At 43.4% G+C, this 17,845-nt stretch overlaps 1 protein-coding gene across 3 annotated transcripts in view; it reads left to right on the forward strand.

Annotated features, from left to right (window-relative positions):
• DAPK1 (death associated protein kinase 1) overlaps positions 1 to 17,845 on the forward strand; it is a 207,751-nt gene that overhangs the window by 138,141 nt on the left and 51,765 nt on the right. For all 3 annotated transcript variants that reach the window (XM_065946929.1, XM_065946930.1, XM_065946932.1), the window contains exons 4-14: positions 6,651 to 6,789; positions 8,536 to 8,665; positions 8,841 to 8,889; positions 8,976 to 9,002; positions 9,483 to 9,635; positions 10,008 to 10,053; positions 11,533 to 11,622; positions 12,963 to 13,055; positions 15,424 to 15,543; positions 16,006 to 16,104; positions 16,946 to 17,044. In XM_065946929.1, coding sequence (XP_065803001.1) covers positions 6,651 to 6,789; positions 8,536 to 8,665; positions 8,841 to 8,889; positions 8,976 to 9,002; positions 9,483 to 9,635; positions 10,008 to 10,053; positions 11,533 to 11,622; positions 12,963 to 13,055; positions 15,424 to 15,543; positions 16,006 to 16,104; positions 16,946 to 17,044 — 1,045 coding nt within the window. The remainder of the gene's footprint in view (positions 1 to 6,650; positions 6,790 to 8,535; positions 8,666 to 8,840; positions 8,890 to 8,975; positions 9,003 to 9,482; positions 9,636 to 10,007; positions 10,054 to 11,532; positions 11,623 to 12,962; positions 13,056 to 15,423; positions 15,544 to 16,005; positions 16,105 to 16,945; positions 17,045 to 17,845) is intronic.

Below are 17,845 nucleotides of genomic sequence, written 5' to 3' on the forward strand. Positions count from 1 at the left end.
AGTGATTTATGTTCAGAGCAAACAGACTACAACCACGGAATCTCAGTGACTTAACCTGATCGTACTTATTTGTCACTCACTCCAAGTCCAGTGTGGATGCTGCAGGTTGAGTGGCTCTCCTACAAGCATTAACTCGGGGATCCATGTATTTCCTAACTAATGTCTCCGTTGTTTCAAGTCCTCCATGGGGTCCTCTGCTGGGTCGTCTGTGTTCAGGTAGCTAAAGAGAAAGGGGAAAGAGAGTGGAGGATTGCATAAGGTATTTCAGGGGCCAGGCCGGAGAGTGTTACTCTTCATTCTGGTTCGTGTTGCACTGGCTAAAACTAGTCTTCAGCTCAAGGGAGCTGGGAAGTGCAGATTAGTCCTGCAGCCAGGAGGAGAAGGTGAGCGTGATGGAGGCAAAGCTCTGCTGCATTCACACATAGATTCATAGAATTTTATATGATCAGGGCTGCAAGGGACGGGAGATAGGCTTCTCCAAGTGTGGTCCACCAGCATCAGGACCCCGAGGGGCTTGTTAAAATGCAGGTTCTGGGGCCCCACCTGCTGAGTCAGAACCTCAGGGAGGGGTTCTAGGAAATTGCATTTTTCCAAACCTCCCAATTCTTGTTATAGACAGTAAGGCTGGAGAGTCACTTACCAGTTCAACCCTCTCATTGTACAGACAGCCAAGTTGAGGTCCAGAGAAGTGACGTGACCTCCATACTTTCCTTCCACCCACAGTCTGAGGCCAGAGCTGGAGTGGGGGCCTGTGTGCTGAGGCCCATCCAGTCCACTTGCCAGGCTGCCTCCCAGGGCTCTGTGCCATAGCCGGCGAAGCATACTCAGTTCCTGAGTGGTCCCCAATTCAACAACCACACAGACTTGCTCTAAGCCACCGACATGGAGATCCAGCCCGACACTGTAGAGTCACCGCATATGCCTTGAGAAGCCTTATCAACTTGCAGCCAGGAGTCCCCTGAAGTTTAGATTATGACCAAATCTGGTCCAGAATCAAGTCGTATTATATCTTGGGCAATTCCTAGTAGAGTCAGGGACCCTGAAGAGTGTTTTACTTTAGAAACTGGAATCCTAAAGTAATTTCTCTTAGGTCACTCTGAAGGCCCACCTCATCTTTAAAGCTGCAGCATGTCCTGATGACATTCTGATACAGTAGCTTCAGGGAAGGCATTGGTGTTTGATGAAAGTCATGGGGAGGAAAGCGAACCTTCGTATTTTCCAGAGCTCTTGATGAAATCAGCCGATGCTTATTAACATGCATTCCACACAATTTCTATTATGATGCTATAATTTAAAACACTGACTCAAAGCCCTCATAAAGGAGGTGAAACTCACTTTCTAAATTTACTGTACAGATTACTCTTCTCTTCTCTCCATCAATCTTCCTCCTCTTAAGCAAAATGTACAATTTGGAACAAAGAGTGAAAATACTAGGTTTTTGACTGATCTCCTTGTTAACAGTATTCTGCTGTGCGGCAATGGCATTGTAAGCATTTGAGTTCTGGTTCAAAGCATGTGAAAGTTTCTATGTGAAAAAATCAGGTCACTTTCTATCTTCTGAGTTTAGGGGAACAAGCAGGGGGTAAATTAACAAGGGATGATTATCATTCTCCCCACCCTTTGCTGGAGTCACTTAGTTTCAATTATTTTGGTTACTGATTAAAGATTTTGTAGAGTGGAGGCCCTTGGCTAGAACATCAGCCTTGCCGTACTGGCATGAAGGAGAATGAGGATATAGGGGAGACCTTCAGGGCATCAGGAAGCCAGTGATGGGTCCAGGTGCAGTGAGATGGGGATTGTCCTAAGCCTCCTGATGTCTAGCTAAAAGATTTGGCTCCCAGCACAAGTGATGGTATGGACCTCATTGTGAACAGCGCAGAGTTTGAAAAGGGCCTAAGAGCAGATGGAGAGGCTAAGGGTAGATGGAGAAAATCAAAGATGACCCCTGCTTCCTTTCTCATAGCAGTGCCACTTTGCTGTCTGCTCCCTCACTCTGGGGCTGTTCCCAGTTCTCACTTCTATGGTCAGGAAGCACTGTTGGATTTAAGTTTCTTAGGACATGAAGACTGAATAGGGCATGAGGTGGCCAGCCTTTAGAACAGTAAACTTGATGTCCATTGGCTGCTCAGAATAAACAGACCCAGGCAAGATGGTGAGTGTTCCAGACAGCTGTTGCTGTGTAACAAACTACCTCCAAATTTAGCAGGGTGCAAGGTATGTTCCCTGGGAAGCAGACTCTGAGCTGGAGTAGAATGTATAGGATGTTCCTGAAGAACTGCTCTTAGAAATAAGTCTTCCAAGGGAGAGGAAGGAACTGTCTTGCAGCTCAGCCCTGGCTGGCCCAACAGAGTTCTGGAGCCAGAATGACCCTTGAGAGTTGCCCCAAATTGGGCTGGGATGACCTGGCTTTTATATCAGAGATGCACAAACTTGCGTGTTTTCCAAATTCAGGTGGCCACCTGTTTTGTTGTGGTTCAGTCGCTAAGTCATTTCTTGACTCTTTGCAACCCCATGGACTGCAGCACACCAGCCTCCTCTGTCCTTCAGTATCTCCTGGAGTTTGCTTAAACTCGTGTCCATTGAGTCAATGATGCCATCCAACCATCTCGTCCTCTGGCGCCCCCTTCTCCTATCGTCAATCTTTCCCAGCATCAGGGTCTTTTCCACCGACTCTGCTCTTCATATCAGGTGGCCAAAGTACTAGAACTTCAGCTTCAGTATCAGTCCTTACAATGAATATTCATGGTTAATTTCCTTGAATTTTTTGATCTCCTTGCTGTCCAAGGGATTCTCAGGAGTCTTCTCCAGCACCACAATTCAAAAGCATCAATTCTTCGGCACTCAGCTTCCTTGATAGTCCAACTCTCACGTCCATACAGGACTACTGGAAAAACCATGGCTTTGACTATATGACCTTTGTTGGAAAAGTGATGTTTTTGCTTTTTAATATGCTTTCTAGGTTTGTCATGGCTTTTCATCCAAGGAGCAAGCACCTTTTAATGTTATGCCTGCAGGTATGGTCCGCAGTGATTTTGGAGCCCAAGACAAGCCCGCTGTTTCCACTTTCTCCCCATTTATTTTCTGTGAAGTGATGGGACTGGATGCCATGATTTTAATTTTTTGAATGTTGAATTTTAAGCCAGGTTTTTTCTTTTTTTCTCTTTTTCTTCAACTCTTCTCTTTCACCCTCATCAAGAGGCTCTTTAGTTCCTCTTTCCTTTCTGCCATTAGAGTGGTATCATCTGCATATCTGAGGTTGTTGATATTTCTCCCAGAAATCTTGATTCCAGCTCTGAGTCATCCAGCCCAACATTTCACCTTATGTACTCTGCATAGAAGTTAAATAAGCAGGGTGATGATATACAGCTTTGACATGTTCCTTCCCCAATGTTGAACCAATCTGTTGTTCCATGTTCAGTTCTAACTGTTGCTTCTTCACGTACATACAGGTTTCTCAAGAGACAAGTAAGGGTTTATGTAAATAAAATTTTATTGGAACACAGTTCCACTCTTCATTTCCATATGATATAAGGCTGCTTTCAGGCTGCTTGGATAGAGTTGAGTAGTTGTGACAGAATCTGTATTAACCAATAAAGCCTAAAACATTTAGTATCTTGCTATTTCTAGAAGTGAGTCGACCTCAGGTTTATGTTCCCACAGTAGCCATTGGCTGTGGGCTTCCAGGGAAAGGACAAGACCTTGGACAGCAGTTCTGCAGCAGAGATGAGCCCTGCTGGGTGAGGGCTTGGGGCTATGCTGCTTCCACCCCCAGCATGGGGGACAGTAGGTCTTCCTCAAGGGAAATGTGGGCAGAGCTCATATGATGGTGTCCATCATAGCAGATTAAAATGACCATTGCATTTAATGGGTCAGGAATTCTGGAAGGACTCAGATGGACGGTCTAACTTCCAAGATTCCTTCCTGGCTCAGTGCTCCTTTACCTCTTTCTCTCTTTATGAGGCATCTCATCTTCCAAGGTGTCTGTATGCCACAGGGTAGTTTTAGGATCATCACACTTACAGGAAGGATTCATGAGGCGGGATATGGAAGCCCTGGGCCTGTGAAAAAGCACACCAGAGCTGACGCAGCATCACTCTGCTGTGTCTAATTGGTCAAAGCTGTGATGGACCTGCCCAGATTCAAGGGGGTGGAACGAGATGCAAGATCACAGCGCAGAGAAGGAGGTGAGAGGTGCTGTTACGCCATCTTGGGGAAATCTGGAATGCCTCCGTGGACCAGGTCTCAGAGCTGTTTGAACACGTTCCTTCCCTTTGAGCACATCACATTTCCTCTTCCAGGGGAAATGGCAACCCTCTCCAGTATTCTTGACTGGAAAATCCTATGGACAAAGGAGCCTGATGGGGTACAGTCCATGGGATCATAGAGAGTCAGACACAGCTGATCATGCAGGCAGTGGATTTGAATGGGGAGAGGGGAACAGGCAGGAAGGGGCGTTCATGTTGGAGCACAGGTGCGTGGATCCTTCCTTTATAATAGTACCAGCCTACTTACTGCACCTCAGCCTCATGCCAGACCTGCCTGCCATGGGCTTTATGTATATTTATTATCATAAAGTTTCAAAACCTTCAGAGTAGTAAGTCCTCTTATTCCCATTTGATGAAAAAATGAAGCTCAGCACAAAGGAATAAATTTTTGGCCACAGAATTAAGGTTTGAGTGTGACAGGCTGACTCTGGCCCATCTCTCCACCCTGCAGCCCGTGGTGTCTACCTAAGGGGTGGCCATGCAGGCCGGAGAGGAAAGAGGCAAAAGGACCATAGAGCGATTTTCTCAGCATTAGGTGGTTCAGTTTCCCATTTTTTCCTCCTTTTTGTTCCCTATAGTTGAAGGAGTCCCTCTCCCTGTTTTTTTGGTTTTAAGAGGAATAAAACAAAAAAGTGAGAAGCAAAGGGCGCCATGAAGTTGTGCAGGGAGCCAGTGTGAGGCCCCATGGCCAAGGGGAGCAAGACTGGGAGTGTGCAGACGGTGGTGCTATGAAGGGCCACACCAGGCCTCTGCCCCCCAGGCAAGGCTCAGACTCTGTGGCTTGTGGCAGAAATGCCCTCGGGCCCCAGGGGTGGAGGAGTCACTTTGCCCTCTCCTCCAGATAATCATCCTCAGGTTAAATATTAGAGATAAGCCTTGAAACGGGAGGATGTCATTAACACTTGGAAAAATAGTCCTCAGTTTTTAGTGTGCTAAGAATCACACTTGGGGCTTCACAGGTGGCGCTAGTGGTAAAGAACCTGCCTGCCAATACAGGAGATGCAAGAGATGCAGATTCGATCCCTGGATCTGGAAGATCCCCTGGAGGAGGGCATGGCAACATTCTAGTTCTTGCCTGGAGAAGCCCATGGACAGAGGAGCCTGAAACACTAGGGTCACACAGAATCAGACACAACTGAAGCAACTTAGCACACGTGCAAGAATCACCTGAGGTGCTTGTTTAGAATGCCGCACTCCTGGTCCCCACTCTTGGAAACTCGTGCAGCAGGTTGGGAGTGACGCCCCAAATCTGCATATTTAAAACACCCCAAGCCATTATGCCGCCCATGGCTCCTGAACCAGGCTAAGAGAAACATGGACTTGGAGACTGAAGGGGCAAAATCTCAAACTTCTTTTGTGAAAGCAGCTTGTTTGTCATTATAGTTTAATCTCACGAGCACCAGTTTTCTTATTCTGGATGTAGATGTGGTAGGTATGTTTATGGAGCTGTCTTCCTGAAAGAAAGATAATGCACACGCAGTTATATGCATAATTGCAGTTAATTATTGTGTTGTGAATGTATGGTTAAACTCGATAAAGATCAACTTATAAAAACTCTTATTACAAGTTCTCTGTTATTTGCCATTAATCACTACTGTGGATTTTTTAGGGGAGTTTCTTCGTTCATCCACTTAATTAAAAAGTTTTGTGTTCTTGCTGTGTGCCTGGCCCAGTGGGAGGAGTGGGGAGAATACACACAGTGGGCCCACAGCCGGGGGCGGACCACTGCCCTCCAGGGATTTACAGTCTGGCCAAGGAGACAGATTCAATAAATCCCCAGCAATCACAGGCATTTCAATTTTGTCTATGTTTGTGATTTTTATAAATGTGAAAGTATTTACATAGATACAAATACAAAGTATACAAACAAACACTGCTTGTCAGGCCATAGGTTGTGATGTGAGGTTTTTTGTTTTTTGTTTTTTTTAATTGACTAACATACAGATTTTGAAGTTTCCAGGTAGTCTCTGGCTGGGCTAGGAAGATATATTCTATAAATCCATAAAGTTGGATTGTAGGAATTTTTTTTTTCAATCAGTGAGTTAAGACTTCACATCTGAGTATGTTGAATTAAGATGTCTGAAAGATGCATTGATTTTTTTTTTTCCCATTACATTTCTGCTCCTTCCCCATTTGTGAACCTAGCATGTTAGGAGAGCAATACCCAGCTGCTTTCAAGCACAAGCATACCTGAATGCAGAATTGTCACCCAACAGTGAGAAGCACAGTGAGAATCAGAAGAATTCTAATTCCATGCTTAGCAGTTTCAGCATGTCCTCAATGCTATTTTCTTGCCAGAAATCTGAGCGTGCAAATTGTCTTTGAGAAAACAAATCAATAGGAGACAGAAGCTGTCATCAGTAACCTCTGCTTCCTGGTTTTCAGCGTTGCAGGTGGTGAGCTGTTTGACTTCTTAGCTGAAAAGGAATCTCTGACTGAAGAGGAAGCAACTGAATTTCTCAAACAAATTCTTAATGGTGTTTACTATCTACACTCCCTTCAGATTGCCCACTTTGATCTTAAGGTACGTTGCTTGGTGTAAACCAGATGAAAGCATATGCATATCATAGCACTTGTTATTTGTTTGATGGGGAAAATGGAGGCATCCAAAAGAGATACATGTTTTGTTTTTTTTTCCCCTAGAGGGGTTTATTGCATACAATTATCAGTATAAATCAGCAAGTATATAATGCATGCTTACTACAGCCGTTCCTAACGATTGTGTGGAATAGAGGCTTAAGGTTAATCATCACATTCTAGGATTTTCTAGGGGAAGAATTGAGGGCTCTTGCCAGCCAAGTCTTTAAGCAAGGGGGCTGCTGTTGGTTATGGGGTATTTTCAGCCTGGAATAGCCACTGGCTGCTCCATTCCTCTCTGCCTCTGGCTACCAGCATAGAAGATGGAAGGTATTTTAATCTCTGCTCTCTTTCTTGATGCAAAGGCTTCTGGGCTGACTCGGTGTCTCGCAATCAATTAAGCCAGACTCTGAGACTGTCTGCTTGGGGTCTTTGTTGACTAGGGGCAAGGCATTATCAGCAATAAAAAAAAAAAGGAAAAAAAAAGCAGGAGGAGGGGATCAGGTCATACTCCCACCCATCACAGAGGTTATGGTCTCTTTGGGAGGGGAAGACATCCATATGAGCAACAGCAGTGACAATGTAAGATTCAGGGTACAGTCCAAAACAGTGAGAAGATTATCACCAAGCAGTGTGTGGTTGATTGCCAAGTGAATGATTCCTGTCATTGGAGCTAGGATAAGATGTAAGAGAAGGGAAGGTTTTCTTCATACTTACTGTAACAGAGCTGTCAAGACCACATCTGGATCCCCCAGGACTCACTGGCACATACCCCAAAGACTGTTGCTGGGAGCTGGAAATGCCAAAGCATAAATACCCACTGAAGCAGCTCTTAGCAGTGGACCTGGGGAGATAGTGGATAAATACCCCAGCTTCCTTGTGCTTCATTTGGCAAATTCAGAGTGCTACCATTTCTCCCCAAGTCCTCCAAAGAGACTGCTCCAGTCACCCCCACCTTGATAAGACACTTTATATCAGCTTCCTTCTCTTTCCTGTCTTCCCATTCGGCTGCCCAGTATTCCCTGGGGTCCCCTCCCACTTAAGCCGCTTGCAGCCAGATCCCTTTCCAGATCTGTTCCTGGGAGAACCTAAACCAAGACACTTGTTTTTCCTGGCATTCTCTTGCCACCTCTCTTTTATCCCTACTTTTTGTTGTTTTTTCAGGAGAGAGGAAGAACTACACTGCCATCTTGTCCTCAGCATAACATATGATAGTATTTTTTTTTTAATTGTGGAAAGATAAACACAATATAATATTTACCATTTTGACCATTTTAAAGTATGCAGTTAAGTGGCACATAGTTGTGTAGCCATCACCACCTTCTATTTCTGGAATTTACTGTTCTTCCAAACTGAAACTATGTATCCCTTAAACACTAAGTCCTCAGCCCTTCTACCCCAGCTACTGGCATCCGTCACTCTACTTTCTGTCTCTATGATTTTGCCTACTCTAGATATTTCATATAAGTGGAATTATACAACATTTCTCCTTTTGTGATTGACATTTCAGTTAGCGTCATATCTTTAGGGTTCGTCCATATTGATGCACATGCACTGACTTTCTTTCTCAGGCTAAATAATATTCCATTGTATGGATAGACCCTGTTTTGTGGACATCATGTTATTTCTACCTTTTGGTTATTGTGAATAACACTGCAATGAACATTGCTGTACTATTTTTCTCTTTTTAAAGCCCGAAAACATAATGCTTTTGGATAGAAATGTTCCCAAGCCTCGGATCAAGATCATTGACTTTGGATTGGCCCATAAAATTGACTTTGGAAATGAATTCAAAAATATATTTGGGACACCAGAATTTGTTGGTAAGTTTTCTTCATTCCTATGGCCATTCCATTCATTTCTCATAAACATCATGCTGGCAGAATTCCCCCTACTGCAGCATCATTTCCCGGGTACATGTTTCTGATTTATACATGAAAACTAGACTCTGTTGGTTCACTTCCTTCCAAAACTAAATGTGCATTCATTTCCCCATAGCTCCTGAGATAGTCAACTATGAACCTCTTGGTCTTGAGGCAGATATGTGGTAAGGAACATGTCCTTAATGTTGTCATTTTTCTGATTTATTTTACTATTCATCTGATATTGTTTTTCTTCTTGTTTCATGTCTAGGAGTATTGGGGTAATAACCTATATTCTGTAAGTACCCAAATTCACTATTTATGTTCTTCCCCTTTTTCTTTGAAATTATGTGTCATGTTGATCACGTCAGGTTACGCATGCTTTTTATGTACACATAGTCAATTTACACCTCCAGAATACATTTAGTTTATACTAATTACACATTTTCTCTTAATTTGAAATGAGTCATCAGAAATTGCAACATAATCACTGAAAGAAAGCTTGACGGCCCATCACTGCTGAGAAAATAGGAAAGGTTTTTCTTTTATAAACTACTAAATGCTATTCTAAATGAACTTTTTAAATGAGTCCTTTGCATAAGCTGAAGCCTCTGTGCATGACGGTTAAACGCCCTGTAAAATGTAACTGAATTCTGAAGAGACTGCTCAAGCACCAGATCAGACTGTGATTCCTCATTCTCCCAATCAGGTATTAGAGGAGCAGCGTTATGACACCAGGGGGAACTTACTTATGTTCTGTGCCCCACTTTATCAACAGCCTCAGTGGGGCCTCCCCGTTTCTTGGAGACACTAAGCAAGAAACATTAGCGAACGTATCTGCTGTCAACTACGAATTTGAGGAAGAGTACTTCAGTAATACCAGTGCCCTAGCCAAAGATTTCATAAGAAGACTCCTCGTCAAGGATCCAAAGTGAGTGGCCCTTATTCTTGAAAGTCGCCTAGCCGCGCCTCAGCTAGACGAGGGTTAGCCCCTATCCTGTGCACGCAGCCGTGTTTATTCCTCACTGGTTGTTTCCACCTGGCAGAGAGAAGCATGCCACGTGAAACGCTTCAGAAAATGCAGGCAGGGCCCTTGGCACCTTTCAGTCAGTCCCGGTGGGCACAGTGAAATAATCACACAAAGACTGACATTGTTTTCAGCTTGCTTCCATGAAGCAGGCCCCGAGCTGCGTTTTCCAGGGCATCTGCTTGGTAGATCCAGCCGGCATGGAAACAGTCTTAGTGTTTGCTTCTATGGTCACCACATTTTTTTTCTTTCCCCTACCTCCCTCCCCCCACAAAGGAAGAGAATGACAATTCAAGATAGTTTGCAGCATCCCTGGATCAAGGTGAGTTGCATATTGCAATTGGTTTGGGGATCATAGGGTGTCCTGGAATTCATTTGCCATGGGCTTTCTGGGTAGCTCAACTGGTAACGAATCCACCTGCAATGCCGGAGACCCTGGTTCGATTCCTGGGTTGGAAAGTTTCCCTTGGAGAAGGGATAGGCTACCCACTCCAGTATTCTTCGGTTTCCCTGGTGACTCAGATGATAAAGAATCCACCGGTGATAGGGGAGACCTGGGTTCAATCCCTGGGTTGGGAAGATCCCCTGGAGGAGGGCATGGCAACCCACTCCAGTATTCTTGCCTGGAGAATCCCCATGGACAGAGGAGCCTGGTAGACCACAGTCCATGGGATCTCAAAGAGTCAGACACGACTGAGTGACTCAGCATAGCACAGGCTATCATGTGGCACTGTGGGTTCTAACCACGGCCACGTGTGGAGTATTGTGTTTGCTGTTGCTGCCGTATTTTAAGACAGCTGAGAGAATCTTCATGATAACAGAGGTAGAGAGGAGTGAGCTACCCCAGGGCAGGATGGTGATGAGAAGCTAAAGGACAGAGCCACTCAACCACCTTGCGTTTGATTGTGGGATATTAGCCCAAACACTGTCTTTGTTAAGTTTTTAATTAAATTCCAGCTTTTAAATATGATATCAAATCTAGATTCCCAGCTTCTCTCGAAAAATCTGAAGTTCTGCCAACACAGAGACCTCATTCCTCAAGGCTGCCAGAAACTCTACTCTGCTGCCTTTGTGCCAGGCCAGTGGTCACCCCCACCATACATATACCTACCTGCCTGGCGCCTGTTGGCATTTGGGTTAAAGAACCAAAGTTGCTTCAGCTAGAGCAGAAAGGACTAAGGGTGGGGGAGCATGGCAGTTGCAGACTAAAATCATGGAGCCGGTAAACAGATTGCAATGCAGTAACTTGCATTGCAGAAGTAGGTTTGGGGCAGCTGGCAAAGTCTGCCTGTGCCAGCTCCCAGCAGCTGCCTCGGCTTCCTTGGAAGGCAATGCCATCTCCTTCTCTCAGAGGTAGAGCTTCATGGCCTTCTGCAAAAGATACAGTGGAGGAGGGATTTTAATGCTGTGAGATAGAGTGAGTTTGCTAACCTCTGAGGTCTCAAACAGCTCTAAATTACTTGACGATGTTAAGTTTATTGTCTCATAACATGGCCTCACCATGAATCATCCCATTCCCAGACTCTTTTTTGGAGAGTTGTAATTCAGCTTGGTCCAAGCTCAACTTTTCAACTTTCCCCCTAGACCCAGTCTTTATGGATTTTTCTCAAATCTTTAGCCACAAGAGTTAGCCTTTGGAGACTAGGTTCCTAGATCTGCTATATTATCCCAACTTGTTCTGCTACTTTAATAAGGTGAATAGGTAAGCATCCCAAATAGTGAGAGGTATCCAGAAGTGGTCATGTAACACATTTCTGTCACTTGAGAGCTCTAAATTGTTTGTCTTGGATTTTCATTTTAGCCTAAAGATACCCAACAAGCACTTAGTAGAAAAGCGTCAGCAGTAAACATGGAGAAATTCAAGAAGTTCGCAGCCCGGAAAAAATGGAAAGTAAGATTGTCTGATTTGAAGGGATTAACTAATTCAATTTCCTGTATAGTTCCCTCTGCTAAGGGTGCATGTCTTCTGATATCAGCAGTGCAAAAGTGCATCCTTTTTTCAAGTTCACATCTGTACCATTACTGTATTTTCAAAGACAAGCAAAAATAGTATTTCAGTCCTATTTAACTCATCTTTGTACATGTAATCTTACATTTATTTTTTTAAATCAAAGCCATTCCCAAGGCACATTTTTAAATCAGTACAATAAAATTATAGTGCAGTTTTTTCTAAATGCAACAAACCACATTTTAAATAGATTTGTTCCTTGTGGTAAGCAGCATGGCATTATGATTACCCCAGAGTTTGTGTAAATGGTTCTCTAAATCCAGCTTTGGTCTGTGAGTGGTTGAGATGAGGGTAGGGTGGGCCAGGAGCATTCGCTACAATCTCTTCTCAGTGTGGATAGTTTCTGCAGGGGCTGAGTAGGATGTGGCTCCAAAGAACATTCCATCCAACTTGAACAAATACAAATTCAGGGTTCAGAGGGGGACAGGATGGCTTCCTGTGCATAGGGTCACGCCAAGCCCAGAGGAAGCAGGTACTTGCCATATCTCCTCATCACTGGCCCAGAGGTTTACCTCATTGTCATGCCCATCAGGTTGGGATGCCTTGATAGAGATGAGGACCACAGCAATAGATTACTCAAGACCTGATTCTTAGTTCTCAAAGAAGCCCTGAAAATAAGGCTTAAGTGAAGCACCATAACTTTCTTTCTTTCATTCTCTTTCTCACACACACACAGTCTTTACATGTTGCTTCTGCCTTTGAGAGTAAATGCAGAGCTGTTTCTCCTATTGGCAAAAAAGTCCCCTCCCCCCACCCCAACCACTCATTTCCAACAACTGTAAGAGTTTTGAGTGTCTCACCATCTGCCTCTACCAGCTTGCCTGGGCACCACGGACTCGGGGCCCTTGCATGCCATGCTTCTCCAGGGGGGATGTCCACAGGCTTTGTTAGGAGGGTCAGATCACATTCCTCAAAGAGTAGAGAGTGAAATATGGAGAGAGAACAGACATGTCCACTTCTATGGTTTGACAATGAGATGTAGAAGGAGAATCTCTCTTTTGTTGTCTTGATTTATAAGACCTTTAGAAGTTTCTTTAAGCAAATATAATCCAACCTGCTTCTGGGATTGCCCACCCCTGAAGAGTATGTGCTGTCAGCAGTGAATGCGATCTCAAAAGACTTTGTCATCTGCACTGATTTGAGTATTGTTACATAAGCTCTCTCTCTTCCTTTCTCCCTGCCTTTTATTCACTCTCTCTTTCTCTCTTTTTTTTTTAATAAAGCAATCTGTTCGCTTGATATCACTGTGCCAAAGATTATCCAGGTCATTCTTGTCCAGAAGTAACATGAGTGTTGCCAGAAGCGATGATACTCTGGTAAGCAATCCTTTTCCCTGGATAGATTCATTCTTAGCACTGTGTATTTACAATGTTTAAGTTATTTGACTTGTTCAACAACCCAGAAAACCTGAAACCTTGGAAACGTCAGACCTGTTCTTCCTCCTCTCGAAGAGGGAGTTGGGATGGCTGGTTTGATGCACTGTATACTTCTTGGTCCTTTTTCCTCTTTGTTTTGATTGGCTATACCCACTACCTCCAACCTCCACCTTCCCACCCTCCTCTGCCCCTCCAACACAGTTTGGTAAAAGAGAGGCTGGCCAGTGAAGGGGAAAGAGCATCTAATTTTCATGAACTAAAAACGAGAGCCCTCTGTTTCCACTGACCTTGGAGAATCTTGAACTGTAATAGTAAAAAAGGGACAGACAACCCTGCTTCTGAATATACACACACACACAAACACACACAGCAGAAAATCAGGGCAAATGCAGTGGGGCTTGATGATGTAGTTCATGGTAGGTCGGAAGGCTAGGCCCACTCTCTTTGTTGACATTGTATTGACTTCCAAAGGTCCTTGAGAACAACTGCACAATTTTTTTCCCTAATCCAAACTGAAACCTAATCATAGATTAACTCTTGAGATATAGTGGACACATCAAAATTCAACATGACTTTACCCAACAGTCAGACAACGGGACTTTGTGAGCCCTGGAGGAAAAGCAGACTCCAGAAAAGGCAGGAAGGGTGGTTCTGTGGGAACCTGCAGGCTCATGTAACTGAGTAATCAGGGCTTCCTGAGTGGAATCTGGGGACTCCAAGAGCAAGGTCACATGTCAGCAGACACCAGTTCTTTTTTTAATCCCCTGAAGCTAACAGTTTTACCCAAGTTCCAGGTCTAGCCTTATAGAATGAAAAGAGTTAGGAAATGCTAAAAAGAAAAAAAAAAAAGAAGAAGAAGTCGGAGAGAAGCAAGTTAGGAGAAGAGAGGAGAGGAAGAGGAAGAAGTCTGGATTGGGAAATTGTCTGAGGGTGACAGTGGAACCAAGACAAGATACAAACTATTCATCTAAGGAAGGGGATGAGAATGATTAAATCTTATCAATTAAAATCACAGGTCAGTCGGGAGAAAATACGTTGCACTGAAAAGTTTAGGGGAGGGGAGGGCCTGGGCTTGTGAAGGAGCTCCAGGTGGAAAGACCCCCCGCCCGCAGCCCTCAGGTTCTGTCTTGTCATCTCAGTGTCCTGTCTGTTGATCATGAGGTCTTACAGCAACCTGCTTATTCCTGCATTCTCCCCTTTCTGGTCACTCACTTTCAGGCAAATGTCTCCTAGTCTTCAACTTGAAAAGGAAAACCAATGGTAATCTTAAGCACATACTCTCTACAAATAGTATTACAGCCCTTGTGAAACTTGTTTGAATTCAGATTTACAAAGAGAAAGCAGAGTTCAGAGAAATGCTTTCTCCATACCACCCCCACAGGCAGAGGTTCAGCCTCTGCAGCTATGCTTTTCCGGGTCTGAAATTGTAGTAGCTGTACTATTCCACACAAAACTTTTGTGTGGAATTTTTCCAGCTTATTTTTTGGTTTTAATTTACCATATTTTACAAATATCTTATTATCAGTCAGTTCAGTCGCTCAGTCATGTCTGACTCTTTGCGACCCCATGAATTGCAGCACACCAGGCCTTCCTGTCCATCACCACCTCCAGATATTTAAGAAAGTCTTTTAACAAAGTAGCAAAAATTTAGTAAATTTATTGTTCAATAGTATCTAGTTATTTTCTCTTTATAAATAGAAATGCATCCATTTTACTTTGTTTTATCTGGCTTTTATTTTTACATTTCTCCCCTTTTAGGACCTTTTTTAAAAAAAGAAAAAACAATTGTGACCAACTTTCAGAGAATTTTATTATGTTATAGAATACAGGAATTTCTAGTAATCAAAAAATGACAATCTGTAATTGCAAAAATGGCAAAGTAAGTCCTTCTTATTCAAAGACATCATTTCCTTGGTTCAGTGGTTTTAGAGTCTGAGTTACACCTGAAATTTTCTACAGTGGTTTCTGGAACTATATGTTTTGAAAGATTCATAAGATAAACACAAAGAGTAGTTTGTCATCAATCATTGTCCTAAATCTGAATCTTCAGAGCTGTTTGCTGTCTGGGTTATAATGCAGGTGACATAAAGTCACAGGTAAATAGTAGGTGGTATTAGTTCCCAATGTGGGAGGGGCAAAAGGTGACTTCCTGCTTCCCTTCATAACCAGGTAGATTTGGGGATTAAATGGCTCACTTGCCCCCTGAAGGCTCCTTTTAACAAATGAGCCTTAATTTCTCTGATGCTGGCGAAAGGAGCAGCATGGCCAACTGTGTAAACCTTTTTCCCTCTTCCGTGTCTCTCTCAAGGATGAGGAAGACTCCTTTGTGATGAAAGCTATCATCCATGCCATCAACGATGACAATGTCCCCGGCCTGCAGCACCTCCTGGGCTCCTTGTCCAACTACGACGTTAACCAGCCCAACAAGGTCTGACGCTGTCCTGCCAGGATGGGTAGGGGTCAGGGGTCATGGTGACTGTGCTTCTCCAAGTCCAAGGTGGAGAGAACCCATCTGCTTCTCCATTCTCCTTTCCTGTATAAACTCCATACTGTGGGGAAAATCACTTCTGCTTAGAAAGTGAATTGAATTAGAAATAAGGTCTTTTTTGCATTGAGGGCCTTTCTTCACACAAGGCCTTTCTATATGCAGCTAGCATGCATCTCTAACCATGAAATTTTATATGTACTCATCTTGCAAGTGAAAATGTCACTTTTGGTTGTGAATCCAAAAGAGGGCAGGCTACCGTGTTCTTCTGTTTCCACTCCTGTCAGGCAGGGCAGGTGTGTGTCTGTGGAGACACAGGAAGGTGTCTGGGGCAGCGGTGGTAGTTTAGGCTTTTCCTTTCCTATCAAACCTGAAAAATTGTATTTTTTTTCTCGCCTTTTCCAGCATGGGACTCCTCCGTTACTTATTGCTGCTGGCTGTGGGAATATTCAAATACTACAGTTGCTCATTAAGAGAGGCTCAAGAATTGACATCCAGGATAAGGTCATAATTCTGTTTTATTGCAAAAGGAATTATTTTTTAAGTATTTCCAAATGTCTCTAATCATAGAGGTAACAGAGAAAAATACCACATATGCCCTACTTCATTTCTCAGTTTCCTGTAAAGGAAGATGAACTGATTAAGTAGTCTGGTCCCGTCTAACAGGTTATAAGGGAAAAGGCAAACATTCATCATCTTCCTCATGGCTCTGTTACTCAGCGTCTGCCTTTCTTTGCATCCTGCCCAGTTTGACTCCTTACTGATCACATTGACTCAGCGATGTTAATTGATGTTACATTTGGAGAAGTTTTCATTATACAATTAATCTCGTCAGAAATGTATTTTCCCACATGTTTATTAGGGTAACAAAATAAGGAGGATATGCTTTGAGGTGTATACCTCACTGGGAGTGTAGACACAAGTGATAACCAGCTAATTGTCATTACAATGGATCTGCCATCAGCTTCCATAGACTTTCAACAGCACTGCTAATAGCCTAGAACTGGCCCTTGACAATATAGGGAATTCTAACTGGAAGCTGAAATGAAGGCTTTAGGAAAAGAAAAACAACTTTTTATTTTGAGATAATTATAGATTAAAGAGAAAAAAAGACCTATAGAGATAATATAGAAAGCTCACTTATCCCTTTCACCCAGCTTTCTGGAATGTTCATGTCTTACATAACCTTGGTCCCTTTGTCAAACCAAAAACTGAAATGGAGCTTTATTCCTCTTGGGAGTTGCTCCTTTGGCGTTTGCCATCACATAGGAAGAAATATAGCAACTGAGTGATGTGTGTGTTCGGATCCATCTGGGAGCGTGACTCTGCCTTGGTTTTTGTACAGGGTGGATCCAATGCCATCTACTGGGCCTCTCGGCATGGCCACGTAGATACCTTGAAATTTCTCAATGAGAACAAATGCCCTCTGGACGTTACAGACAAGGTAAGGCCACTTCTCTTCTTATGGAAAGTGATAAAAGACTGCATGTGAGTGTCGGCATGCCATCTGCATCATGACCCAAAAAATAAGGATTCGGAACCACAGTCTTCCTACAGAAAATTTAATTTAGAAGTTTCTTTTTGCTGGTGACTTGGTCTAACATTAAAACCTGATTTTAGCTGAAATATGCCAAGTGGTTGTCATATTATGTGAGCAGTGAACTATTTTCCCCATAACATGAAAACTCAAAAGTTCTGCTAGAAGGACAACCAGAAAGTGACCTGAGTCCTGGTCCTCTTCTCACCTCGCCATATGCATGTCTCTTTACTAGCTTCTTCCTCTTTGACATGACTGACTCTGCTGACCTTGACCACTGGTACTAGAAGGGGTAATGAGACAGTGCAAGTGAAGTTAAGGCCTTGGGGATAAAAATGTTATAAAAATTAGTGCAAGTGAAGTTAAGGCCTTGGGGATAAAAATGTTATAAAAATTATCAGTTTAGGAAGATACCCTACTTTCATATATCATGTTTCATTCAGTCCACACAATACTCCTGTGAATCAATTGCAAGGCTGGGACTTGCCCATAGGGTTCCTACTTTCTCATCTGTATGTATTCCACTGTGTATGTAACCCTTCTCTGCTTCTAATACTAGTAGAATGATTTGTTATGTTCAGTCAGAGTGTCATGTACAGTTGTATGGATTGTACACTGTACCATATCTAAGGGATAAGGGATGACATTCACATTCCATGTTCAGTTGCTCAGTCATGTTCGACCCTTTGCAACCCCATTGATTGTAGC

The sequence above is a fragment of the Muntiacus reevesi genome, chromosome 10 (genome assembly GCF_963930625.1).
Source record: "Muntiacus reevesi chromosome 10, mMunRee1.1, whole genome shotgun sequence".
Taxonomy (NCBI): Eukaryota; Metazoa; Chordata; class Mammalia; order Artiodactyla; family Cervidae; genus Muntiacus; species Muntiacus reevesi.